The 24,825-nt window shown below is 36.6% G+C and overlaps 4 protein-coding genes across 13 annotated transcripts; 1 reads left to right on the top strand and 3 right to left on the bottom strand.

Annotated features, from left to right (window-relative positions):
* Positions 1–81: 81 nt before the first annotated feature.
* On the bottom strand, positions 82–2,884 carry LOC109124786 (acetyl-CoA acetyltransferase 1). Of its 2 annotated transcripts, none has more exons than XM_087505321.1 (14): positions 2,748–2,884; positions 2,583–2,660; positions 2,362–2,460; positions 2,112–2,285; positions 1,914–2,019; positions 1,654–1,792; positions 1,447–1,524; positions 1,300–1,365; positions 1,139–1,224; positions 809–1,019; positions 681–722; positions 519–605; positions 332–441; positions 82–234 (listed from the first exon to the last, which is right to left on the bottom strand). In XM_087505321.1, exons 2-13 carry the CDS (start codon positions 2,620–2,622, stop codon positions 352–354), a joined length of 1,218 nt encoding a protein of 405 aa, XP_087361447.1. In that variant the 5' UTR covers positions 2,623–2,660; positions 2,748–2,884; the 3' UTR covers positions 82–234; positions 332–351. The 2 variants fall into 2 exon arrangements, with proteins under 2 accessions (XP_087361447.1, XP_087361446.1); XM_087505320.1 differs by having other exon boundaries at positions 356–441.
* Positions 2,885–3,063: 179 nt separating this feature from the next.
* On the bottom strand, positions 3,064–4,638 carry LOC147919912 (protein C2-DOMAIN ABA-RELATED 11). Of its 7 annotated transcripts, none has more exons than XM_087505328.1 (5): positions 4,542–4,619; positions 4,284–4,347; positions 3,868–3,986; positions 3,681–3,776; positions 3,064–3,560 (listed from the first exon to the last, which is right to left on the bottom strand). In XM_087505328.1, the coding sequence occupies exons 3-5, from the start codon at positions 3,976–3,978 to the stop codon at positions 3,267–3,269; spliced, it is 501 nt and encodes a 166-aa protein (XP_087361454.1). In that variant the 5' UTR covers positions 3,979–3,986; positions 4,284–4,347; positions 4,542–4,619; the 3' UTR covers positions 3,064–3,266. The 7 variants fall into 7 exon arrangements, with proteins under 7 accessions (XP_087361454.1, XP_087361455.1, XP_087361453.1 ...); XM_087505329.1 differs by having other exon boundaries at positions 3,681–3,779; positions 4,542–4,581; XM_087505327.1 differs by lacking the exon at positions 4,284–4,347 and having other exon boundaries at positions 4,542–4,638.
* Positions 4,639–13,131: 8,493 nt separating this feature from the next.
* LOC104772058 (large ribosomal subunit protein P1y) lies at positions 13,132–14,455 on the top strand. The gene is made up of 4 exons (XM_087505319.1): positions 13,132–13,380; positions 13,564–13,658; positions 13,907–14,125; positions 14,217–14,455. Exons 2-4 carry the CDS (start codon positions 13,587–13,589, stop codon positions 14,268–14,270), a joined length of 345 nt encoding a protein of 114 aa, XP_087361445.1. The 5' UTR covers positions 13,132–13,380; positions 13,564–13,586; the 3' UTR covers positions 14,271–14,455.
* A 489-nt stretch (positions 14,456–14,944) lies between these two features.
* Positions 14,945–24,789, bottom strand: LOC104772057 (sister chromatid cohesion protein PDS5 homolog A). 3 transcript variants are annotated; one of them, XM_087505309.1, is made up of 33 exons: positions 24,444–24,789; positions 23,465–23,668; positions 23,200–23,381; positions 22,980–23,106; positions 22,654–22,872; positions 22,251–22,467; positions 22,033–22,178; positions 21,797–21,942; positions 21,510–21,659; positions 21,364–21,412; positions 21,067–21,258; positions 20,792–20,974; positions 20,492–20,646; positions 20,246–20,372; positions 19,996–20,145; positions 19,835–19,894; positions 19,533–19,669; positions 19,337–19,454; positions 19,103–19,237; positions 18,804–19,000; positions 18,523–18,673; positions 18,225–18,371; positions 17,989–18,075; positions 17,339–17,914; positions 17,145–17,237; positions 16,962–17,041; positions 16,672–16,723; positions 16,497–16,583; positions 16,339–16,376; positions 16,150–16,215; positions 15,890–16,020; positions 15,421–15,728; positions 14,945–15,324 (listed from the first exon to the last, which is right to left on the bottom strand). In XM_087505309.1, the coding sequence occupies exons 1-33, from the start codon at positions 24,534–24,536 to the stop codon at positions 15,274–15,276; spliced, it is 4,854 nt and encodes a 1,617-aa protein (XP_087361435.1). In that variant the 5' UTR covers positions 24,537–24,789; the 3' UTR covers positions 14,945–15,273. The 3 variants fall into 3 exon arrangements, with proteins under 3 accessions (XP_087361435.1, XP_087361436.1, XP_087361434.1); XM_087505310.1 differs by having other exon boundaries at positions 15,421–15,725; XM_087505308.1 differs by having other exon boundaries at positions 22,654–22,875; positions 24,444–24,786.
* Between the last annotated feature and the right edge of the window lie 36 nt (positions 24,790–24,825).

The following is a 24,825-nucleotide window of genomic DNA, read 5'->3' as shown; positions in this document are numbered from 1 at the left end:
AATGCTCATTTATTTGTTCGCCAAGGTAACCATTATTGGCTGCATTTCACTTCAGAGTCTGTCAATCTACTACCTCAGACATTACGTCTCAATTTAACACACTTTTATTGCATTGAAGTACAAATTTAAGCAGTCTTGTCTCTTGTGACACAAACTTAAACCATATACATAAGCTATGCGTTATACAACATTTCTTGGCTTCAGAGTGCTGAATATGCGATTGTCTTCTCCGATCTGCCAACATGTCAACAAGTTGAAGTTAAAAGGTCTAGTGTTGGGAAGCATTATTCGAGAAGTAATCTCGTGTGCTAACGCTATGCTTACGGCTTACCAGAGTTAAAAAGAAGGAGCTTACATGAACTCGAGGACAAGGGCTGATGCTCCTCCTCCTCCGTTGCATATTGATGCCACTCCATACTTTCCCTTCTTTGCTCTCAACACCTGAATCAGAAGTATTCAAACCACATTTTCAGGATGGATTCAATTTAACACCACTGTTGCTTGGTCTTACAACTTACCCCCAATAATGTGACCAATATACGAGCACCACTGCATCCCAGTGGATGTCCAAGTGAAACTGCCCCTCCATGCGCATTCAGCCGTTCCTGTTTATAAATAAATCATCAGAGACGGAAAATTAAGTCTGCAACATCCATAACTGAACATGTTTCATGACTCACAGGATCTAATCCCAGCAGTTTCTGATTGGCCAGAGCTACCACCTGTGGGGAAACAAGCCAAAACAGTCAGACCTCTTTATACAAACACAACAACCATAAAAAACTGAGATTTCAGTAAGTGGGATTACAGAAAAGGCTTCATTGATTTCATAGTAGTCCACTTGAGATGCATCCAAACCAGCCCGCTTTATAGCTTTAGGAATAGCAAGAGCCGGCGTAGTTGTGAACAACTCAGGTGCCTGAGCAGCATCAGCATATCCTCTAATCTTAGCAATAACATGCAGTCCAAGCTCAAGAGCCTTCTCTCCACTCACCAGCACCAACGCTGCCGCACCATCACTGTCCACAAACGTAAAGCAGAGCCAGTAAGTGGTCGTTGGAAGTAAACAAAACAAAAGCTAGCAGAGTTACAAATGACAAAAAAAACTAAGAAACAAAGTTAAGAGAAAAAAGAGGACCTTATACTTGATGCATTTCCAGCAGTGACTGATCCCCCATCCTCCTTGAAACTCGGTCTGAGCTTCTTTAACTTGGCCGCATCAAACTGGTCCATGCCAAACAAAGTTAAGATCAATCAAGGCTGTCCCACGAGAAGCAACTGTTTCTAAACTATTTTTACCTTGCCCAGTCCTTCATCCTTGTCAATAACAACTGAAGGCCTCCTTCTTCCAGTGGAAACTTCCACCTATCAATATGAGTGTATGAAATATACCATCACAATGTCATAAATTAAATTCCTGGCATTGCAGGGAAAGGAGAGATGTACCGGAACAATTTCCCAAGCAAACAACTGAGTGTTTTGTGCAGCAATACCACGCTCAAAGCTCTGGATAGCATAAGCATCCTACAAAAAGAAAACGTTTGTACGTCAGGAAAAAAGAATCAACGAGACAGCCTGATCATCACTTTCGCATCAGTCATGAGTCTAGCGAAATACATTTGGAAAGACAGATCAAAGTTGAACATGAGTGACCTGTTCTTCTCTTGTAATACAGTGCTGGTCAGCGCATATTTCACCACAAACTCCCATTCTAAAGTCATTGTAGACATCCCAAAGTCCATCTTTCATCATACCATCGACAAGAGTATCATGGCCTAATCGAGAACCCCTTCTGCTAACATATATCAGAGTAAAGAATAAACGAGGAAGCTTTTTCGAGATGAGAAAACATATCGAAATCTGCGACACTTGTGTTTCCTACAAAGTTTTGAGTTAGGAAACTCAGAAAGCACCTTGCGTCTGGGAGGTACTTAGGTACGTTTGACATGCTCTCCATCCCACCAGCCACAACAACATCATTCAAGCCGAGCTGGATACTTTGAGCCGCTAGCATTACAGCTGAGGTTACAGGTGAAATATATATGTAGTAATGTGTACACCGTTTCAATGATCATCTGGAGTAGAAGAAGAGTAATAAAAGGTTAAATTACCTTTCATTCCTGCAGCACAGACTTTGTTAACAGTGGTGCAGATCACCGAATAGGGAATCCCGGCACCAAGTGCAGCCTGTCTTGCTGGTGCTTGCCCAAGATTAGCGGTTAAGACATTGCCAAAGAAGACCTCTTCCACAAGGGCCGGATCAACATTTGCTCTTCTAAGAGCGGCTATGAGAGGGGAGTGGAGCAGTAAGAGAATGAAAAGTTGGCTGAATGAGAGAGAGAGTAGTAGTAGTAAAACTACCTTCGATGGCTATGGACCCAAGTCTTGTGGCAGTCAAAGACGAGAGGGAGCCAAGGAAGCCCCCCATAGGCGTTCGGGCAACTCCCACAACACAAACATCTGCACCCACCGGAACTCAATTGTAAGTAGCGATACAATATATATGATCCAACCAGAAAACACTATAAACTTGAACAGGACAAGAAGCTCGAGGGAATCGTAAAGACAAGTGCAGAAAGAACCTCGAGGATTTACGGAATCATCAGAGACAGACGGAGCCATGGAAGTCACCGAAGAAATTATGTCCCAGGTGCGTACGCCTGCCAAGTAAGAAAAACCGAGATGATGATAAGAATCAACAGAAAAAGATGACAACTTTGAGTTCTGAGTGAAAAAAAATGCATCACCTTTGGTTTGGTGGCAGATGAGGCTGGTGTTAAGATTACGAGGAAATGAGAAAGAGAGAGATCATAATTGACCCCAAAGAAAAAGAAAAAGGCGGATATAGAGATAACAACAAAGTGTGTGTATGTGTGTGTGTGACGTAAGATACCAATATCAATGTCGGTTCCACCACCACCTTGGTATGCGTGATTTATTTCTTGGCAAGTTTTGTCCATTTCTTCCAAGTTAAGCTTTTTATTAGGAAGGTAAAGATATGATCACTCGGCCATTGATGGTAGTTTTACCTGGAGTTTCCATCAAAATGTAGACACAAGGAAGAACAGCAAGAAACAGTACAATGTATCTCAAAGATTCCTAAACAGGGTTATAAAAATTGGCAAGTGCATGGTCTGTCACAACTAAGGTACACATATTTTAAGCCCGTTTCACATTTTCACTTGGAAACAAAGACAAGACCATACATGTTTTTGCAATTATACTAGACAAACGGATCTCGTACGTAAATAATACCCTCCCTATTGCTACTTGTTTGTTCCAGGAGGATCAATCAACTTTATCTTCAACTCAATCTCACCCGATTCAACAGCACACAGCCTCAGCCACACGCTCTGCACCACCTCTCCGTCTATGCAACTGATTGTGCTCTCCCGAGATACGCAGTTCTCTGGATCCGGTAACACCTTCCTAAGCGTTGTCTCACCAGAGGACACGCGGACTATATGTCTTAGTCTGGCAACTGAGATAAGCGGTTGAAGGCTGAGAGAGGCATGGCCCATCTTGTCATCTGCCTTGAACCTATCTTTATCAAACACTTCCTGCACCACCCCACCCCATTTTAACAATCTCAGCATCATCATCATCATCATCATCATCATCATCATCATCATCATGACGGTCACAAAAAGGAAAGATTCAATATGAAGATTTAGACATACCAATACCAGTACTGCTGCAGGATCTTTCAGTGTGAAGCTCAGTTCCTCATCCCACACTGGATTCAGGCAATTGTTGATCACTTTGGTCTTGGCTGACTGCTTTTCAAGACAGTAAAACATCACATCAAGAGCCACAAAACACACTAGTTCGAATTGCCAAGAACAATAATAACTGACCAGAACTTACCTCATTTCCTAATTTGACTATCACGTAAGGATCACTTGACTTGAAATCTCGGATCACCAGTTTCTTTCCTTGAATAACAGTCACCTGGAGCAGTCCAAGCGGCTCGCCCATTTCAGATTCTACAATCACAAGTTACCAACTTTAGAAACGCAGACACTTGTGTACATAACATACTCCTCAGTGAATAACAGAGCTAAAGAAACTGACTTTATGAAAACAAAGACTGAGAGAAAGAGAAGGAATCACGAGTAATCCAAGATTCAAATCACTCGGCTGGGAGCTTCTTGATATACCAAAAAAAAAAAAAAAACTAAAAATTCTGGGAAAGATTTACACTTCATCAGGAAATAATAAAGTAGCCCAGAGAGACCAAATGATACAAATCTACAGACACATCTACTCAGTGAGAAAGATACCTAAATCGCAATCAGAACTTGGTGAGTTGAAACAAAACAGAGAGGACTCTGCAAAGTGCAAATGCTACAAAATCCGACAAAGGAAAAAAAAAAAGTAAAAGGCTGATACTTTGTGAGTTGAAACAGAAGCTACGAACCAAAAACAAAAATTGAAACCCTAGAGAATGAGTAAAGCAGCGACGAACTGAAAAGGAAGTTTCAATGGCAAACTTTTAAGGGAAAATAATAAGAGACAGCCACGAAACAAAATTAATTTACCAGTTTGGAAACAAATATACAAAATCGTCTTCTTGTAGTTGTTGTGAGAATGAGCAAAACAATAAAAAGCTTTGTAAGAGGAGGGGAGGTCTAAAGCTACGATGATGCAAATATGATTACTTTATATCACTTTTATTATTAATTGAAAAAATATTGTTGTCTTAAAGACTAATAAAAAAATTCAAGATTGCTAAAGAATGATTGACCAAACAAAGCCTTGAGACAGACCGTAATCTAAAAAACTGATTTTATCGAATGCTCCATTTGATTTTTTTAACAACGTGGCTGTAATGGTATATATAAAATTGGATTTTGAAAGTTAGTAATTAATAAGATTTTGATATGTGTCAAGTTATCAATTTGAGATTTTGACAGGATTTAATTCTCTAGTACCTCTATCTTAAAAATTCTTTTCTACACATCCACTTTAATTCTATATACCTCTCTTCTTTAATGAAAAGACGAAATTACCCCTCTAACAATTTTTAAATAAAAATCAAACATCCTAAGTGTACAAGTTGCATCAGTTGTACTAGTTATACTAGTTGTACTAGTTGTACCAATTGTATCAGTTGTACCAGTTTTACCCGTGACACCCTAGTTGTACCCCGCATAGTAGGATTCGAACCATGGGCGCGCGCGTGCGCATGGAGCTCGCAACCACTGAACTACTGTGTTTTTTGTTGAACACTTACTATTTTAATTATATTTAACCTTTAACAACCTTCATTAAGGGTAATATTGTCTTTATATTATTGAGGGGTTTTTGAGAAATTGTTTTGATGGATAGAGGGATATGAGATTTTGGTTGACATGTGTAAATATTTAATAAGAAGAATTTGATTACAACAAAAATAAAATATTTTGTTTTAAAAAATATTAATAAAGTAAAAATATAATTATCAAAAATTTCAGAATTTAAAAAAAAAACAAAATTTTTTAAAATAATTATAAGAAGATTATATATATATATCATAAAATTCGAAATTATAATATTATTTACTTATTTTTTAATTTTAAGTGATTAATTATTAAAAAATAGAAAAAATGATTAAGGAAAATATACTTTTAGTTATTAATTCTAAACTTTTGTACTCACTTCTATATAATCAAAGATTGCCTCATATGTAAATAATTTATTCAAAAACATTGCTTTCAACTTTGTTTGATTGGGAATATATTTTAATGGGAAGGTAAATTTTTCTTATTTTCTTAAGCCAAAATTTTCTACTATTTTCTCCTTTTTCAGTTGGGAATAGGTAAGATTAATATGTTGACCAAAAAAAGATTAATATATGAGTCTTCTTTTTCTAATACTGTATTTTAAAATTTATTATAGTATTTTTAGATTGTTTTAATTTATATTTTAATTTTTGAATGATTTGGGATTCATATATTAACATGCTTATAATTTTCTATTGTTTCTTTAGTTATGCCAAATTAATTTTCTTTCAATTTCTCAACCTTGATTGGTTGGTCATAAACCCTTCTTTTTTTTGCAAACATAATTGTTACCATTATTCATTCAATCCTAAAGGGAGATAACAAATAGAAGCTCATCAACCTAATTAATTGATAAAATAGGCTAATCAAACACAAGCGTACAACAAACATACATAGATAGATTGAAAAAAATAAATCGTTGTTGATAGATTCATAGGAGCTCAAAGACTTTGACACCCTGGTTTGCGGAAATGTTTAAAAGAATTGATTTAGATACATACGTCACCAAAATGCACTTATTTTTTCAGTCAAAGGTCTTGAGAGAACTTCATGATGGGTGACCTTTCTGGAAGTGATTGTCGAAATTATGCGAGTGAGGACAAAACACAAGAAAATATCATTTGTTGATTTGTAAGGTCGGTAATCAAGTTTTTAAAGATTTTCAGACGTAACAAACCGGCCATCGAATATGGGTTAGTCCACAAGCTGTGAATAGATGTAGGACCCACTTGGGAAGGTGGGCCCATGGACTGAGAGTAGACATGGGTTCACTAAACAATGTGGCGGTTGAAGCATTACAGAGACAGAGGCTACATCATGGTGTGTCAAAGACACTTCCACGAATACATCGAGAAATTTAGCATTAGTTGCTATCAAAAGATTTTGTGACGATTGAAAAAGGTTTTGACGTCTATTGGTCGTCGGAGCAAGCTATTTTGAGATAGCAAAAAGACGTGAACATTTTCTCTCCACACAGGATGAGGGCAGAGCCGAGGTTCTCTCTATGGTGGAAAAGGTTGGACACAAGGTTATCTACCCAACAGAGAAAGGTGGAGGAGGTTGGACGCAAGGTTATCTCTCCAAGGGAGGAACATGGAGCCAAGGTTCTCTCCATGATGGAGGAAGTTGGAAGCAAGGTTCTCTCTATAAGGGATGAGGGCGGAGCCGATGTTTTTTCCATGGCGGTCATACATTATTGTGATGATACATCATTGATTAGTATATTATGTTATCTATAAACACATTAAGCCAACTATTTTACTTTCACTTTGGCATAGTTACTATCACGAATACATTGGAAAATTTAACATTAGTTACTATCAAAAGATTTTTTTCTGAAGTTAGAAAATTGTTTTTACTTTCATTGGTTGTCGGAACAAGCCATTTTGAGATAGCAAAAAGGCGTGAACATATTTTTTCCACATAGGAGGAGGGCAGAGCCGAGGTTCTCCCTATAGTAGAGAAGGTTGAACACAAAGTTATCTCCGCAAGGGAGGAAGATGGAGGAGATTGGACGGAAGGTTATCTCTCCAAGGGAGAAAGGCGGAGCCAAAGTTCTCTCCATGGTGGAGGAGGTTGGATGCAAGGTTCTCTCCATAAGGGATGAAGGCGGAGCCGATGTTTTCTCCATGGTGGTCATACATTATTGTGATGATACATCATTGATTAGTATATTATGTAATATATTTTTTATTCAAAATGTTTTTTGAGCCAACAATTTTAGTAATTAAAAAACTATGCAGAAGTGAAAGTAATATACTTGGCTTAATGTGTTTATATAAACAGTTTCTAGATGGTGATAAAGAATCTTTTAGTAACATACAAGAGTACATTTAGGTATAAAAAATATACTTTTAATAGTAATATACATAAAGATTTGTAAATGGATATAAATCAGTGTATTATAACAAAAATAAAACTTATATATAACATACAACAAATTTTAATAAATTTAATTTAATTTATAAAACTTTAAACCCGCACATCGGGCGGGTCCTCATCTAGTGAGTTATAATTACTGCAAAAAAATTGTAGGTAAACCTAATCCTCGTGTAATAAAATTGAATCAAACCAGGGAGACAAAAAAAACTCGTTTTCCTCTCTCAAAACCCTAGATCTACAGCGCCGTCGCCGTTTTGTTCCGTTTGCCTCTCCACCGCCTGAGGCTTTGCTGGCGGTGTGAGAGGGCTCTGCTCTTCCTCTTTCTTTTATTTCCTTTGTAGAAGTAGGGTGAAAGGAATCAATCTCTCCCTCTCTGGTAGTGCTAGGCGTCACTCCTTTGCTGCGTTGATGGTGTGGTGGCGGCCAATATGCAGAGAGATCTCGGCTTGTTCTCCTCTCCGGGAGACTGGTGGTGGTTCGAAGCTGCTCCGGACGACCTTCTTTTAAGATTCAGGGCGTCGGATCTAGGTTCGTGAGTCGCGCCCTCCTGCTTCTCCTACCCTCTTGCCGGAGAACCTAGCTCACCGGAGGCTAACGGTGGAGTCGAGCTTTCAAGTTTTACCGGTTGTTGAGGAGGATCTTGTGGGTGCTGGTGGCCGAGATTTGAGGTTATCCTCAAAGCTGGCGTTCATGTGAGCCTTCTCAACTTCTTTGGTCTCAGTCCGGCTAAGAAGTGAGACAACAATGCAGATGCTATGATGGCTAATCCGGAAATGCATCGTGAGATGAAGCTATGCTAATCTGTGTTCGAAACTCTTATCTTTAGGTGATTAGCATTATGGTCAATGAGTGGTTGTTCGGAGAAGCATCGGTATATGCGGGTCTTGTTTTGCATCTCTTGGCCGGGTCAGTCGGATGTATTGTCTGTTTTTGGCTTAGGATCGGAATAATGAAAGCCGGAGAAACCAAGTCTCTCTGATGTTGCGCCTTTGGGTGTCGATGCTATTTGGACAAGTCGTACACGCCAATCATGAGGTTCTAATAGCTTAGATTTGCTTTGACCTTTAGTATAGATTTTGGTCTTCTTTGTGTTAGTAGTTGTTTCCTATCATAAGGTTAATTTAGGTGGTCCAAGAGATTATTTCACTCTGAGTTGTAGAGTGTTATCTATCTCATTGTACTTAAAAAATGCAATGGTTCTTGATTAGGTAGCGTTGGATCCGTCTAGTGTTCCAGGGTTGTACTTGATCAACCATTGCATTTGTTCCAAGTCTATAGAGGTGAATATAATGTGCCTTTGATTTGATTGTATCATTTTGGTTAATGAAAAGTTGATGTTGAGCCAAAAAAAAAAAAAATTGAATCAAACCTAATCCTTGTGTGTGTGCCCTTTACCAAAACAAAGAAGAAAACTTAAAAAAACTGTTTATATGCTTCAAATCAGAGGGCCTCTGACACGCTTTGACTCGGTCTAACCATTAAAGCTCCAAAACCTATCCATTTAATTTATAAGAGGCTCCTCCACTAGACCATGGACCATGTGAATCTATTCTATTAAAGTTGAAGTACTCACTAGACTCAAATTGGACCATGACTTTGTTTTGGTAGGTTTTTCATTAAAAATGATTAGAGAATCACTTAATTTAATTAAATTAACCTATAGTTTCGATTTATTTAAATGACCATTATACCCTTGGGTCGATCACTTAAAACTAACCGGGTCGGGACGCGGATCCTCTCTGACCCGAAAATAGAAGAAAAAAAATTTGCGGATCTGTTTGTTCTCTAGATTAATAATTTTCGGATCCTATATATTATTTGATTCAAGAATAGTTAAACACACAACCAAACAGAGGTATAATCCATATAAATAAGAAAACTGGTATTAGAGTCTTAATGGCTTCAGTAATATCAAATATTAACTACTACCATATTTAATCCCTATAATTATTACGAATATTAATAATAATGAGAATTTTTTAATACTTATCAATTGTGACTTTGTTGCTTCCAAAATAATCAATAGATTAAATACGAAATTGTTTATATATGTAAACTTATTTGATTTGCTTTTATATTGTGAGATATTTACGGAAACAACAAATCAACTTAATACAATTAAATAAAAACAAATCATCATTTAGTTTAGATTTTTTAATATTTTCTTAACGAAATTATAGTAATTTATTACGATTAGTATAGATGGAAAAAAATAAAAACCGCAGAAATTATATATATGTAAAGTTGTAAACTAATTTACAGAAAATGTGTATTGTATATCCCACATCGACTAAATATTTTGGAATATGGTTCATAATCACTATAAATATATAAATAATATGTTTTGAGTACAAATGAGCAGCAAGCTTCATTTATCAGGTATCCAAATTTAACAATTTAATTTGGTTCTATATTTGAGCATATTTAAACTTTTAAAAAGTAAACATATTATAATACATTTACGTTTTTTAAAAAAGTTTAAGAGATTATAAATATTTAAATTTTTATAGAATGTTTAAATTATTATAAATATTTGAACTCCGTCGAAAGTTTAAGTAAAATTAATATTTTCACTCTTAAAAATTTTAAAATGTAAAAAAAGTTTGAGTTAAACCCGTTAAAACATGTATTTTTATCAAACTATAAATTAAATTGGTTTTTTCAATTTTGCTGAGATTTGATATATCAAATATTAACTTCTGAATGATAACCTAAATATATTTAATCTCACTATAAATACAATGGTTTCCTAACCATTGAAATATCTCACACTAAAAACAAGCAACTTCTCCTCTTTCGACGACAAACCAAAATAAAGAAAAACTCATCCTCTTAAAAACTAGTATCCGATATTGCGGTGTGTCTATCATCTTACAAAACTACTATCCGATATTATGGAGTATTTATTCTCTTACAAAACTACTATCCAATATTGCGGTATGTCTGTTTTCGTGAAAAGCTACATTTTACAAACTACTTACTCTATTAGAATTTCCAATTTACTGTATAACCCCAAATATACAAATAAACACTATATAAACAAAGAAAATAAGTCAAAATAAAAAATTACATTACAAAAATACAAATTACAAAAAAAGTAATTAACAAAATATATAATTTCGTGCTGTAGCACGGGGTATCACCTAGTTTTAGTAGTATTTCACATTTCACATTTCATTTAGCACCATAATGCTTTTTATCATTCCACGTTTCATATGGACTATCCTTTGTCTTTCAAAAACAATTGCAACGCAAACTAATTGTGTTTATCCGTATAACTTATTTAGTATACATAAATACAAAAATAAGAATATATTTATTTTATTCATATTTGATATACTTTATATCAATTGCATGGATGAAGATTTGGACAAAGCTTTGTGACCCAAAAAAGTATACTCCAATTATCCAGGTATGTCCCAAATCGCTCTTTGCCCTCTTATATCATACTTTTGTTTGGATCTTTGGAACCAATTGTCTGAAGATTGCAATTGGAACGAAATCAAACATTGTTGCTATGTTGGAACAAAAATTATTTGCACACCCTACCTTTAGAATCATCCACATATACATCTCAGGACTATCAATGTTTAAAGACAGTTGACATTATGACCCTAACTCTATGGAGCGGTGGTTACCAGGATGTTTTGAACCCCGCCTATCATATCATCTGATTCCTGAGCCCTCGCAATTGCTGCTTTGCAACACCTGGCATGATATAAGAAGATCGAGGAATAACGACATAATGATTTCTTCTCCAATGAGAGGTGATTACTGATACTTCCCTCACCTTCTCTCCACATCTCCCTTGTGCCCCGAGACCTGTCAAATGCAACCTACCAATGTCAGGGAGATTATCACTTCTTTACAAAGTTGGAAGAGAATCAGCATTATGACCCCAACTCCATGGAGATGAGGTTACCGAAACCCTTGCAAGAACACCATACATGTTCCTAAACCCACAACCACCATCCTCCTTGCCAATGAGCTTAGTCTCTCGATCATGGAGCTTTTCTCAACGTCCCAATGTCTAGTGATAAGGACTATGTACCATGTTCCCACTCTGCTTGTGAATGTGGAATCGACTCTCCTTGGATTTCCTTGTGATTTTGTTTTCTTTCTTCACTTTGATAAAAATAATAATTTTCTGTTTTATTTCTTCACTTTGATAAAAATAATAATTTTCTGTTTCATTTCTTCACTTTGATAAAAATAATTCACATAATATGATTAATAATTTATTTTGTAATTTCATTCTAATTATAGTAAACTAAAGTATATTTAATATAGTGTTTATTCTAAATTTTTCGCTCTGCTTAGTTCCCACTCTGCTTAGTTCGCTACTTTTTTGGATCTGGGTCGTCGTGCTCTCTTCAATTTTTGATCTGGGTCATCTTCCTCTCTTCAATTTTCGATTCCTACAAGGTTAGCTGATTCAAACCCTTGTTCCCTTATTAGCTTCTAGATTAGATCTTGTTGTTGTTTGCTCCCTTGTTAGATTCTAGATTAGACCTTGATTGGATTCAAGTTGTTCTCCCCGTAGTCTTATCACCTCCTCTTCTTCCGCTTTAAGGTCTTCATCATCACTTGATTGGAGCTTCAAAAGTCACATTAGCAACTTATGTAGAGGTTGTTTCAGAGAGAACATAATAATAACAAAATGAAACTAGCTATGTAAACATGTTTTGTTTTCACGATTGTGCTATCACGATTGTGTTCCTTGTTTACCATCGACCATGTTTCAAGGCTCAGCATCGGAACGCGACTTTGGTCCAACTTGATTAGTCCTTGTCATATACCGTTTATGTTGTCTATCCAACTTGGTTTTCAATTATGTATTTATGTGCTTAACTCGATTAGTATTTTTGGGTTTGTCATAAACCGGTTATGTTGTCAATCCAAAGACTCTGATTTTAATGATAAATGTTGTCAATGCAACTTTGTTTTGAATTGTCTTTATATATTTTTCCATATATGTATAATGAATATTTAAGTGGATATGGTTAAATGGGGTAATGTATATATAAGTGGGTATAGTTATGTGGGTTTCAAATATATATTCCCTCTGTCTCATAAAGATTGATGTTTAGAAGTTTTTACACATTTTAAGAAAATAATGATTATTGAGTTTAAATATATTTTTTTCTTTGACTAAAGAGATATTATTTAATTTTAAACCAATAACAATTCAAAATTTTAAATATTTTCAATGATTACTTCTTAAAGTTTACAAAACATCAATCTTTATGGGACAAAAAAATATTCCAAAACATCAATCTTTATGAGACATAGGGAGTATTAGTTTAAATGGGGTTGAACTTAAATGGAATGGGGTTAAAATGGGATGGGTTAAAACGGGATGGGTTTACCCAAATTACCATCCCTACCTTAAATGATTTAAGAAAAAATAAAGTGCACAAAACAGGTACATAAGACTACCAAACTACGATATAAGTAAAGTTTTTGTCGGTTATTTGTCAAAAGCGTTGCTAGCAGAGTTGGTAATTTTGCTCTGTGAAAGAGAGGTGACACTTCTTCGGTTCGAATCTCTCCAAAAGTCATTTTAGGTTTTTTTAAAACCATAAATTTAGTAAACGACGACGTTTCATTGAAAAAAACCGAAAACCCTAAATGAAAAAAAAGAGAAAGCATATATATATATAAACTCATCCGCATCTCGGTCTGCTCTAACGCCTCCTTGCGCAGCTCTTTTGCCTCTCATCTTTGTCAAAAGGTTAGTAGTTTCCGTATCGATTGGTTTTAGCAATTCTTGTGATGTATATAGATAGATGACCAGGTCTTGCTGTTGATTCATTTATGATTGCTGCTGCTGTTTGATTTTATTATAATTCTGGATTTTTATTTTATTTTGGTTACGATTTGTGATTGATTTTGTTTGTTTCATTCATGGTTTCAGGGATAGTGAAAAAACAAAAAAAAATGTCGACAGTGGGAGAGCTTGCTTGCAGCTACGCTGTGATGATCCTTGAAGACGAGGGTATTGCCATCACGGTATATATTTTCATTCTACTTTTTTTTTTTGCTCCATTTTATTATAAACCATGGGGGTTTAGGTTGGTCTCATTGCATCGGTAATGAAATTTCCGGTGGTACATTTTTAGTTGTAAGTAAGTATTTAGGGATTTTAGGATTGGTGGACTTTGCAGTCATGAATGGAACTAAGTGCTTTTGTCTCTTTATGTGTTTGCGGTAACGAAATTTCTGTTTGTTTATATATATTTATCCTTTGAATTTGTTAGGCCGACAAAATCGCCACTTTGGTCAAGTCTGCCGGTGTCGATGTCGAGTCTTACTGGCCAATGCTATTCGCCAAGATGGCTGAGAAACGTAATGTCACTGATCTCATCATGAACGTTGGTGCTGGTGGTGGAGGCGGTGCTCCCGTTGCAGCTGATGCTCCTGCTGCTGGCGGCGGTGCTGCTGCTGCTGCTGCTCCTGCCGCTCAGGAGAAGAAGAAGGTAAAATGAAGTGCCAAACTTGTTTTTGCTTAACATAGTATCTTCTATCTCTTAAGCTCAATCTAATTTTTTTGTAAATTTATTGCTGCAGGAGGAACCAGCAGAAGAGAGTGATGAAGATTTGGGTTTTGGCTTATTCGATTAAGAAGCACATTTTGCTTGTTTTTCTTCTTCCTAGTTGGTTTTTTTCGTATCGAGTTGTTACTTTTGTGTCTGGCTAAGGAACTATTAGTTGTTTTTTTGAACCCATATGTTGTATGACTCAAGTTTCCGGGCAAACCCATCGGCTCGGGCTTTTGTTAGAATTGATTTTGTTTATTTTTCTTTGAATCCATTCCAGATAGATATAGAAATGAACGCCAATTCATAAAAGCAAAATATCCGGTATGGAGTCAAATTAGCTTTTTTACAGATAAAATCACTATTTGAAACTTTACAATATTATAAACCGTGAACAATCGTAACCAATATTACTTCAGTCCAATCCAACCCATTACTTTTCTAACGTACTTGCGGACAAGGTGAGTATTTTTGCCTAGACGTTTGGGTTGAGATGAACATTTGTTGGGTACAAGTTCTAGAATATGAAAGTTTGAGAAATATGAAAACCAACTAATCAAGTTTAGAATTAGAGAGATACATCTTATTCTTTATAATTTCGCCAAGTAATTTCACTTTCATCTATAATTCTCTACCCTAAAACGAATAGACTCGTGTATTTTTTTAAACAGGTGATTCCGCTTATTTTTCTAAGCTCTATACCCCTTGGACAGCGATAATGAGATCTGCAAACGTAAGCTAAAAGAAAGAAGTTTACAGTGAAGAAAGTGGCAAAGTAATTTAAGTCCATAAGAGAATATAGTGTACTTTGGGTTAAGGAATGTAAGTTGTAAATATTACAGAAACAAAGAAACAAAAAAAAACAACCCTACAAATAAAACACACACAGAGGCTACAATACATGACCACATAAGCTTCTGGAGGAGCTTCTTCTGCCTATTTATTCATTCCATCATGGTGGTTAGAACAAGTATGTATCACTAACCCTACAAATCTCACACTTTTACCACATATACACCACAGCAATCCAGAGACCACCAATACTCGAGAACAAACACCGCAACTCCTTTGCGAGAATTTCTTCTACATTATGTTGCTTTCCTCGAGCTCGACTTACCCACTTTACTTTTCCACGCTCCCTACACACGCATTCAAAAGCAAACACATATCAGAACTCTCTACTCATCTCTCTGGCTATGCTGCTTGTAAGATTTGAGAGAAAGGTAGGTAGATACAAGAGTCTCATTGTCAGAAGTCTCAGCATCGTCTTCAGCTTCAGTCTCCATTTCATTGTTTTCTTGTTTCCCTTCAGTATCTGAGTTGTCATGTTCAGCTTCTTTCCCCTCAGCGTCCCCACTTGATTCTGTTTTTGCATCCTGTAAATCTTCTTCCTTGTTTACAACTTCCTCATCATCCTCGCCTTCTTTCAATGACTTTCCTTCACACTCTGATTTCTCTTCGCCAGCATCCCCACTATATTCTATCCCCGCTTCTGTGCCCGTATTCATTTTTTTTCCTTTTTTCTTACCAGCAACTTCACCTACTGAATCATTTCAAAATAGAATATCTCAGTAACAAAAGAAAATAATACTTTCATTTGTGTAATAAGATTTACACCGTAACTGACGTATATTTGCACGAAAGTAAATAGGTTGAAAGAGTTAGGAAACAGTAGGGAATGTTGTGGATCCCAATGGAGCTTACCTGGCGTGGCTGAAGAGCGTCTTTTCTTATTTCTGCTCTCTAATTTCTCATGTTCTAAAGAGAGACTTCTTGGTTTGCCTTTTGGGTCGGCATGTTTTAGGTTTCTCTTTGGAGTTCTTTTCCCTTTTGGCCTAGTAAAGACAGCAGTCCGGGAACAAAAGGTTTAACACAAATGCAGAAGATAAAGAAGAAAAAAAATGATAAATAAAAGCACTAGAACCACTCGTATTTTGGATTTCGAATGACAGAATTTCGCTTACGTAGTGGTAATTGGGTCTTCATCCCTCTGTAGCCCATCCGAATTCTTAGACTTACTTTCAAAAGATCTGAACGAAACAAATCAATGGAACAAAAGAATAAGATTGTTGCGTATAAGACTAAAGACGAATACGAGGCCAACTGCACTACAGAAAGATGCATTATGTGCAGTTGCAGAGAAGAAGTATTACCTTTTCTTATTAGAACTTCCCTTTGATGTTCTGGACTTCTGCAGTAGGTACAAATTCTGTAAGTATATCTATTAAACTAAAAGGAACAAACTCGGCAGATGACTAGAAATAGAGAAGATAGATTGACAACAGAACCCCAAAACCAGAAATCTCAGAACCTTTGCGGGCTTTCCACCGGTGTCTATGAGCTCCCACCGTTCTTTATCTAAGTTAAGTACTTCAACATCTCCATCCTCGTAAAGTATCTGAGATATCACATGGATTAATTACAAAGTTCGCTGGACCAACTAACCCAATAAAAGGACAAGAAGAAGCAAAGTGCTGAACTCTTACCACATGTCTCTGTTTTGTGGAATCATAAGATTTAATTGTCCCTTCATAAAACCTATTTATTTCACCAAGATGCAACTTCTGGTGAGATAAATGTAGAAAAAGATCCCACACTTTGTTGGAAATGAATGATTGCATTAGATGAATTCAATGCAACAAAATGAAACTTAAGAATGGGAACAAAAAGAATTAACTCCTTCAGAGTGTAGATTTGCATGGATGTCAGAATAATAAAATTCGAATAAAGACAGAGAGATCACTTTTGCATTGTCAATCCGATAAAAGTCGCTTACCGTTTATCCATAGGCCACCATACTTCTATTCTGCAACCAATCAGTTCGTCATTTGCCAATTTACTTTCGTTTGTAGAGCACTGGACAAGAAATTAGGACAGACAAGAAAATATTTGTTATCCATATGTTCAATTACCACAAAAATGACAGTGATAAACATCAATGGAAGGTAAAGCTCCACACCTTAGCCAGTCCTGACATGTTTTTTCTTTTTCGCTTCTTCATTGATCCAGAGGCAGACTTCAATTTGCTATCACCACTTTCTGCTGACCTACTCTGCTTTCGTTTGAGTAGAAAAAATTGCATAACGATTAAATATCAACAATTTGAACTAGCGTAAATGAAAACAAAGGTAAGATGCTATTGATGATCTTTACCCTCTCACTGTAGTTGCCACCTTCGCTTTGAATGTCGAGATCTGTGAGAGCCCAATCAGATTCTGTAATTTTTAATTTCGACGATAAGCTCTTCTTTCTCTTTCGGGGAGAGATGCTTTCTAATATTTTCTCTTGGTCTGAATTCTCGTCGTGCGAGTCCAAAGAGACATTTGTGTCCATGTCTCTCTCTTGATGCAACTCTTCCTCAGAAGCTTTCAGTGGAACTTTAGGACCACTATTTGAGAACTTGAAAGGACTATGGCCAGAAGATGATCTCCGGCGCTTAGGGACTGAAACTACTGATGTTGCATCACCAGTGGAATGTTTGTGCCCATTACTGGATTCAAATTTATTCAGCATTTGCAAGTGATCGAGATTTATCTCTCTCACCATTTTCAAAACATCGACATCATTTTTACCATTTTCATCTTCAGCTGGTACAGATTTACTCTTTTTGCCCTTTCTAATCTTGGTTCCCTGAGCTCTCAAACGCTCTACAATTTTACCCAGAGGAATTTCATTCCCATCACTTTCCCCATCAATCATAACCTCCTCTTCTGAAGTTTGGGGTATCACCTGAAAGGGAAAATATGAATAAACACAGAAATCACTAGGTACTGCAACTCAGATTTTCAAGTTGAAAAACATACAGATGCATCAGCATGACTCTCCAACTTGAGATCTCTGAAGTGTGCCAGGACAGTTTCATCAGCTAGCCACAATTTCTCCTCACCTACCTGACATGGGTTAGAAAACATAAATCAGGACAAACTATGAGGTCAAACACAGCAAATCAAATACGACAGACTGCTCAGATTGCCAAGGATTACTTGAAGCAAACTCATCATGTTGAACCCACAACTATGAACAATTTCTGGGTTCTTACCTCAGACTTGTCACCTTCAACCTTTTCCGGAAGTTTGTAAAGCGTCGCAGGCAGTGGTACAGGTGTGATCGCCCCTTGTAGATCAGGATCTTTCTGAGTTAAGTGATTGATTATTGACAGCCCAAGCTCACAGATCGCATGTGAGTTCTGTTAATATAAGTTATGAGATGTCAGGTCCAAGGCACCACAACAGTGTGAAGTAGTGTGACTCATTATACCGGTATGCTTAGAATCATTAAAAGTAGTCCTGAGACGGCTGCGGTAAAATAGAACAAGCTCAAGAAAGTCTTTTACCAACCTTCGACTTTGTTGCATCAGTGACATCTTCTGACTGTTTTATACTATGTAAGATAAAAATAATGGTGTGAAACTCCTGTTCCTTGTCAATATCTTCAGCCTTCCCGTCTTCCTCTTTATGGAGCAACATAGAAATGATCAAGTATAATTGGCTGAAACAAACAATCAGAATTAGTAAGCAAAAAAATATCAATTAAAAAACAAATAGGTGAAATCATTAATTTCACAATAATAGAAAGAGCAAAGTCGAGGCATATAGAGGTGAACTGGAAGATAACTTACCGATATATCATTTCATATTCCTTCACGTCTTTGCAATTCTCAACATCAGGACAAGAATGATGTGCAAGTGCGTGAACCAGATAAGGAAGGATATGATGAGGGTGGAGAGTAACTGAATTTGCATCAGTCTGAGAAGAAATTTTCCGCACTTTTGTTTGATAAGAATGCTGTATGATATCAGCTAGGTTGTGTTTCTCCTGTATGTTAACAATCCAGACGTATAGTTTATAGTCAAATTGTCAACACTTTCGTCTCAGATACATCATATATGTGTTTTCAAATAAAGGGCGATGACATACCTCTTCTGATTCGAGAACACTTGATCCAGTGATATCAAAAAGGAATGAACAGGCATACTTTGTCTCCAAAACCCGATCCTTTACATACTGATGAATTTTCCCGAGGAATATTTTCTTAGCTGTAGGAAATGGTATCTACAGGAGAGGTTAAGAAAAATGTTAAAAATTCAAATAACCTAGATCAGATGAAGGATTAGATGGGAGGTGTGAATTGAAAACAAAGACGGAAGGTACCTCAGGGGTTTTTAAAGTTAAATGAAAGATCTCTATAGGTATCCTATCGTCCCAATGTCTAGAAAGGCGGAGGACTGCCTTTCCAGCAGCAAGTTTCAAATGGGCCTTGTCAACAGAACTGTGGAGAGGTTGAGCATAAGTGCCTTCAAATTTTACAGAACAATGACCTCTAAGCATATTTAACACATCTACCAACCTTGATTCTAAATCCTCAGATACTTCCCCAAAGGAAAGAATGTTTTTTAGTAATCCAAGAAGGTCATCAACACCCGCACGAAGATGAGCATCCTTAAGAGGCAAGTAGCTCTTAACCAACGTCTTGATCCCATAAATCTATCGAGGAAAAAAAGAGTTTTAAACTAACTGGGCAAGAGAGAAATAACTTGATCAGTTTAACATAAGGTCGAACAACCATTGGCATCTATAAGTGAAGTCTGTTATAAGAAAATTTTCGTCAGGTACCAAATACTTATATTGATATATACATATCTTCTATACCTTCAGTTGACAAATTTCACTTTTGTCATCCCATGATAATTTTTTATCATCTACAGTTTCCTGCAAAGAGATTAAAGTGTCATCAAATAAAATAAAAAATCTGGTAAAACCAGTGAAAGATAATGAGGTTTTGCAGTAAACAAAACATTAGAAATACATACACTTTGGAGCTTCAAAATTTTGCTTCTAATAAACTCAACTACTTCGCTTTCTCTAGTCTCATAGACTGGCATCGCAATCTGCGCGATGCATCCAAGACACTGAAGAACAGCTGGCTGATGTCTCTTGTCCTCCAGCATGTCCACGAGTCTCTACAAATCAAGTATAAAACCAGATTTTCCACAAACTAATTATCAATTACAGATAGTGATAATAGTACGCAAAATATTCATGAGAAAACAGAACTGTCACCTTGTACAGAACGGAGAGCGACTTCAGGCCATCATCCTTTGTTATTGATGCTAGTGCGTGCACAGCATACTTAGCCTGCTTGCGGTTTCCTTCTACACATATCCTCTCCAGTAAAAGGTCCACAGAACTTAAATAGGACAATAGGAGAAACAATATAAAAATCAGAAATAGGTAACTAGCGAAAGATGTGAGCTCAAGCTTGATGAAAAAGAAGAAAAAATATATTGACGGAATTGAGATTTTCACCTTGCTACAACAATGAGATTCTCCCGAATAGTACCACCTGCTTTTGCCAGAATTTTTAGAGTACCCTCCTTTATCATTTCATCATCATCTTTAAGGAAACTTATCAGTTCTTCTTCAGCACCATCAAACAATGATGGACAGAAAGATGCCAGGAGCTAAAAAAATTCAAAGCACAAGCATCAATAAGTAAATGTAAAGATGTTCATGAGCATGGGATATAATCGGCTATAATAAATAGCAATACAAATTTATTGACAGAATGTTAGTAATTCTTAAATGATGCGTCAGATAAGCTATTACCCCTAAGAAGTCCATGCAAGATTGGATCCCCAATACATGTTTAGAAGACTTTCTAGCAGATACTTCCGCTAATATCTCTTTCACATATTCCTTGCTGAATAGCAGATAAGAACACTTTATAGAGAGAGTGCTGAGGAATTCATAGAGAGAATGCTTCTCAGAGAGTATCTTAAGCATATCATCCTGCACAGAAATTAAAACCACAAACCAGTTAGTTACAAGGTTGTTGAAAGTAAGTTTAAATGGAAAAATACAAAAAATTTTGTTATTCTCACTCGAATCCTGGACGCTTGCATTATGCTAGTGTTGGGATCAAGCAGATTGGTCAAAATTTTCCAGATATTAGCATCTTTCAGTTGATCAAGAATTAAAAAGTTTTGCTCAGTCTTTGGGGGGTCGGAAAATGCACGTGACATAACTCTGAATCCAAATAGGATTTTTTTCTGAACATCAGGAGCATCAGCACTCTGCATTCAGACAGAACATAAGGTTCTAGATGGTGAAACTGAAAAGGGAAAAATTCATACCAAAAATTTATAAACGAAAAAATCTTCAACTAGGTTTGGTCGAACCTGTTGGGTCTGCTTGATTGACAAATATCTTTGCATTTCTTGTTGTATCCTAAAGGTCAAAAATGTATACAAGATCAGTCTTCAATATCGAGAATGGACAGCATGATAACGATCATTCAACATAATTTTAAAAGTCATCAATTCACCTTTGTTTTTGCTCCAGTATTTTCTCAAATGCTTTGGTCTCCACTTTGTCAAACCCGGAAAAGATTTGTATCCAATGCTTACCTTTATCTCTTACAGAGAAACCACTAGGAAACAGTGAACTGCATAGAATATATTCGATCCTATCTGATCTGCAACACATATAGAATAATTTAGAACATCTTTCTCGAAGGTAATGATCATATTCAACAAGAATTAAGTAAAGCACATATAAATATATAAGAAAAGGAGCCAAGGTTCAAATAATTGTTTTACATAAATGTCCTACCTGAAATCTTTGTCATAAAGACATCTCAAGATTTTTCCAGGAATCCAATCAAAATCACCAGTGCCTACCTTCCCATCAGCACACCGTAAGCAATATACCCGGAACAACTCAGTCAACCTTTCCATTGTGTATGTTTTTACGAGTATCTGATTTACAAAAAGAACTATGAGTTGAAATGTCTTTAAATTTTAGCATACAACTATCTAAGACAACCAGACTGAATGCATAAAACGTACAGCTTTGTCTCGAAGCCGTTCAGCAACCAACTTCAAGGTGTCAACTGGAATCGACGTCAATGCACTCACAGCCACATCACAAATAACAGCAACAACGTGTTTGCGGATGTTTTCATCATAATCCAACAGCCGGTCACAGAGAGCACCTACATAAGTATTAACACTGTAAGTTTAGTCAATTCTAATGTATACTAATGGCATGACAAAGAAAGACTTACATATAATTTGAGAAGCCTCGGCTCTCAAAGGATCCGAGAGCAAACAGTTCTTAATATGGTCAAGGATGGCCATCCTAACTTCAACAACCCTATCGGTCAGCCTTTTTAGAAACTCCGAAAAAATGGAACCGAACTCTTCGGAAATGACACGTCCAGGCAAGGAAAACAAGTCTCCAACCAATCCAACCACTTTCAAACGAGTATCCAGTTTATCAGCCTGTATATGTTAATAGTATGCATTAGGTATTATTCAATACCAATCAATTTGAAAAGATGAGCTCATACCAAATGAAAAGTATTGAAACAACAAATGGATAAGAGTGACTATTCAAACAAAATACATATTAGAGTCATGATACCATGGAGAGCAAGATAGTGGAAAAAGACCAAAAGAAAATTATACCAAAAGCTCTCCAGTGAGATACGGCGCAACTCCGGATAGGGCCTGAGGAGCACAGCGATACAAATCATAAATAACCTCATGGTAGTCAATTTGACTGCTGGAAAATCGGCTATCTCCAGACATTGAAGAGATTAGGAACTGCTTTATGTCAGATTCAACTTTGGGGGCACACTGCTCTATGACTTTCATAGCAAGTCTTCTTGCAGCATCTGTAACGTCCTGCTATCATACATGCAGAATATGAGCCGTCTGCTATTCCATATAACAACTGAATCCTAAATTAGAATAAAACAAGTGGCCAGAGCCAGCAATGTCAGAATGCTCACACTTCTATTCCGGCCCAATTTAGAGAGTAAAATTAGTAAAAGATGCTCCTGCACATCTTCACTTTCTTCTAAAAGAACAATCATAATGTTTTGCATTGATGAGAAAACAATCTCTGGATGGTCATCTCTGCACATACAGAAATAAATCAATCGTTCGGGGAAGTAGACTTGGTGTAAATCAGCAATCTGAAAAGAAATCTAGGTTGAAAGTGAAACCCACCTAGCAACATCAAGAAATGTAGTAAACACTTGTTTCACCAGATCATCACATTCAAGATCCAACATCATAACACATGACCTGTACTTTGCAACCGTTTCTAAAATGACAACCCTCCTTCCAAATGATGGACCACTGACATCATTCAACCCAGTAAAAGCACTCACAATCAGTTGAAAAATATCCTGAAACAAGAAAAGAAACAGAATAAATCAGTAGAGGACATGTATGTGATCACGGTGGCAGAGGGAAATTCAGGAGAAACAACCTTCATAATATTATCAGTGTAAGGCGCTTCAGGTGCTGTGATACGAGTAATCTCAGAAATGCAGCTTGCAACCAGAAGCTTGACATCCTTGTCTTGATGGTTGAGAATATCAGGTTTAATAACTGCATCAAGGAAAGGCTGAATGCAATTGAGCACTGCAGGTGGTGGAGACTGCTCCAACTCAGAAAGACAAACAGCAGATTCCTGCATGTAGCAACAAACAAACAAGTTAACGAGACATTAAGGCTCAAACGAGCAGCTCTACCATTTAGTCACAGTAGTGTACGGATTATTAAGTATATGATTTTGAGTAGAGAGATATCTTACTAAACTAACCCAACCAAGTCACCCCAACGATACCACCCAAACAGCAAATCACATTTCCACAAAGGTGGTTGACAAAAGAAACATCTAAGTCAATGTAGAAGGCTTTCACAGTTATATATAAATGGAGACTGAAAATTGGGGTAGCATGGCAAGACTTGAAGGGATAAACAAATACTAGCCCAACCCTAAAAACTCGACATTCTAACAGCAGCCAGCCATCATACAAAGGGAAAGCCATAGACACGGAATTCGTTTTCCGAGGAACAAATTGAAAACCTAACAAATAGAAAGCCGAACAATTCAGAATCGAGACTAGTCATAAGTAGCTACATATCTTCCAACAAGAATGGAACAAACCCCAGTTTTTATGCATGACCTAATTTCCCCAATAAACAATCTAGATGAAGAAGGGCAAGCGTTAACGAAGAAGCTGGGTACAAACCAACCCTAATTCGCAACTCCAAAGTGAGAAAAAAAAAAAAACTAGCTCAATTAATGAACATGGAAGAGGATCTACAAAGCTGAAAACTTTATTCGTTTCCAAATTAGGCATAATTTAAACACATGGAAAACAAATTCCCTCCAAAGGAAATATCGAAACTTGGACAAAATTTGTAAAAGAACCAAGGAGAACTAAGATATGGGGAATCACCTTTAAGAGTTTGAGCAACGAATCTTTCGAAACAGGAGTTAGGTCAAGTTTCGATCCGAACTCATTCAACTGTTCCGCCGGCTTCTGAGCCATGGCGAGTGAAACGCAGAAGAACTCTTTAAACCGACGCTGTTCTCGTCTCTTAGAGGTGAGCTACCATGAAGTAAGAAGGAGAAAATGATTTTTCTTTTGTTTTTTTTTTGTTGTTGTTGTTGTGAATTTGATGTTCAGAGTCACTCTACGGAAGAAGAAGAAGAAAGACACATCTGATCTGAGCCCCGATTTGCTGACTTACGGCTTTGTGTTGTGTTTCTCATCGCTTCCTCATTTTCACTTATTTTATATTAATTAATGGTCCCTCACTTTCTCCTCTATTTACCCT

The sequence above is a fragment of the Camelina sativa genome, chromosome 20 (assembly GCF_030686135.1).
Source record: "Camelina sativa cultivar CO46 ecotype springtype chromosome 20, ASM3068613v1".
Classification (NCBI taxonomy): domain Eukaryota; kingdom Viridiplantae; phylum Streptophyta; class Magnoliopsida; order Brassicales; family Brassicaceae; genus Camelina; species Camelina sativa.
Note: the sequence above shows the minus strand (reverse complement) of the source record. Positions and strands in the feature narration are given on the sequence as shown.

Bases quoted from the DNA above. Each gene is read 5' to 3' on its own strand.
- LOC109124786 (XM_087505320.1), bottom strand. From the start codon at position 2,622: ATGGCTCCGTCTGTCTCTGATGATTCCGTAAATCCTCGAG. The intron at 2,020-2,111 runs GTAATTTAACCT...CTGTAACCTCAG, and splicing joins CTGTGCTGCAGGAATGAAAG to CTGTAATGCTAGCGGCTCAA. The intron at 1,366-1,446 runs GTACATCTCTCC...TCATATTGATAG, and splicing joins TTGCTTGGGAAATTGTTCCG to GTGGAAGTTTCCACTGGAAG.
- LOC147919912 (XM_087505324.1), bottom strand. From the start codon at position 3,978: ATGGGCGAGCCGCTTGGACTGCTCCAGGTGACTGTTATTCAAGGAAAG. The intron at 3,780-3,867 runs GTAAGTTCTGGT...TGTCTTGAAAAG, and splicing joins TAGTCAAATTAGGAAATGAG to CAGTCAGCCAAGACCAAAGT. The intron at 3,561-3,680 runs GTATGTCTAAAT...GGGGTGGTGCAG, and splicing joins CTGCAGCAGTACTGGTATTG to GAAGTGTTTGATAAAGATAG.
- LOC104772058 (XM_087505319.1), top strand. From the start codon at position 13,587: ATGTCGACAGTGGGAGAGCTTGCTTGCAGCTACGCTGTGATGATCCTT. The intron at 13,659-13,906 runs GTATATATTTTC...TGAATTTGTTAG, and splicing joins ACGAGGGTATTGCCATCACG to GCCGACAAAATCGCCACTTT. The intron at 14,126-14,216 runs GTAAAATGAAGT...TTATTGCTGCAG, and splicing joins CCGCTCAGGAGAAGAAGAAG to GAGGAACCAGCAGAAGAGAG.
- LOC104772057 (XM_087505308.1), bottom strand. From the start codon at position 24,536: ATGGCTCAGAAGCCGGCGGAACAGTTGAATGAGTTCGGATCGAAACTT. The intron at 19,670-19,834 runs GTATAGAAGATA...TTTCCTCGATAG, and splicing joins GTGAAATTTGTCAACTGAAG to ATTTATGGGATCAAGACGTT. The intron at 16,584-16,671 runs GTAAGAGTTCAG...GTGATATCTCAG, and splicing joins CCACAAAACAGAGACATGTG to ATACTTTACGAGGATGGAGA.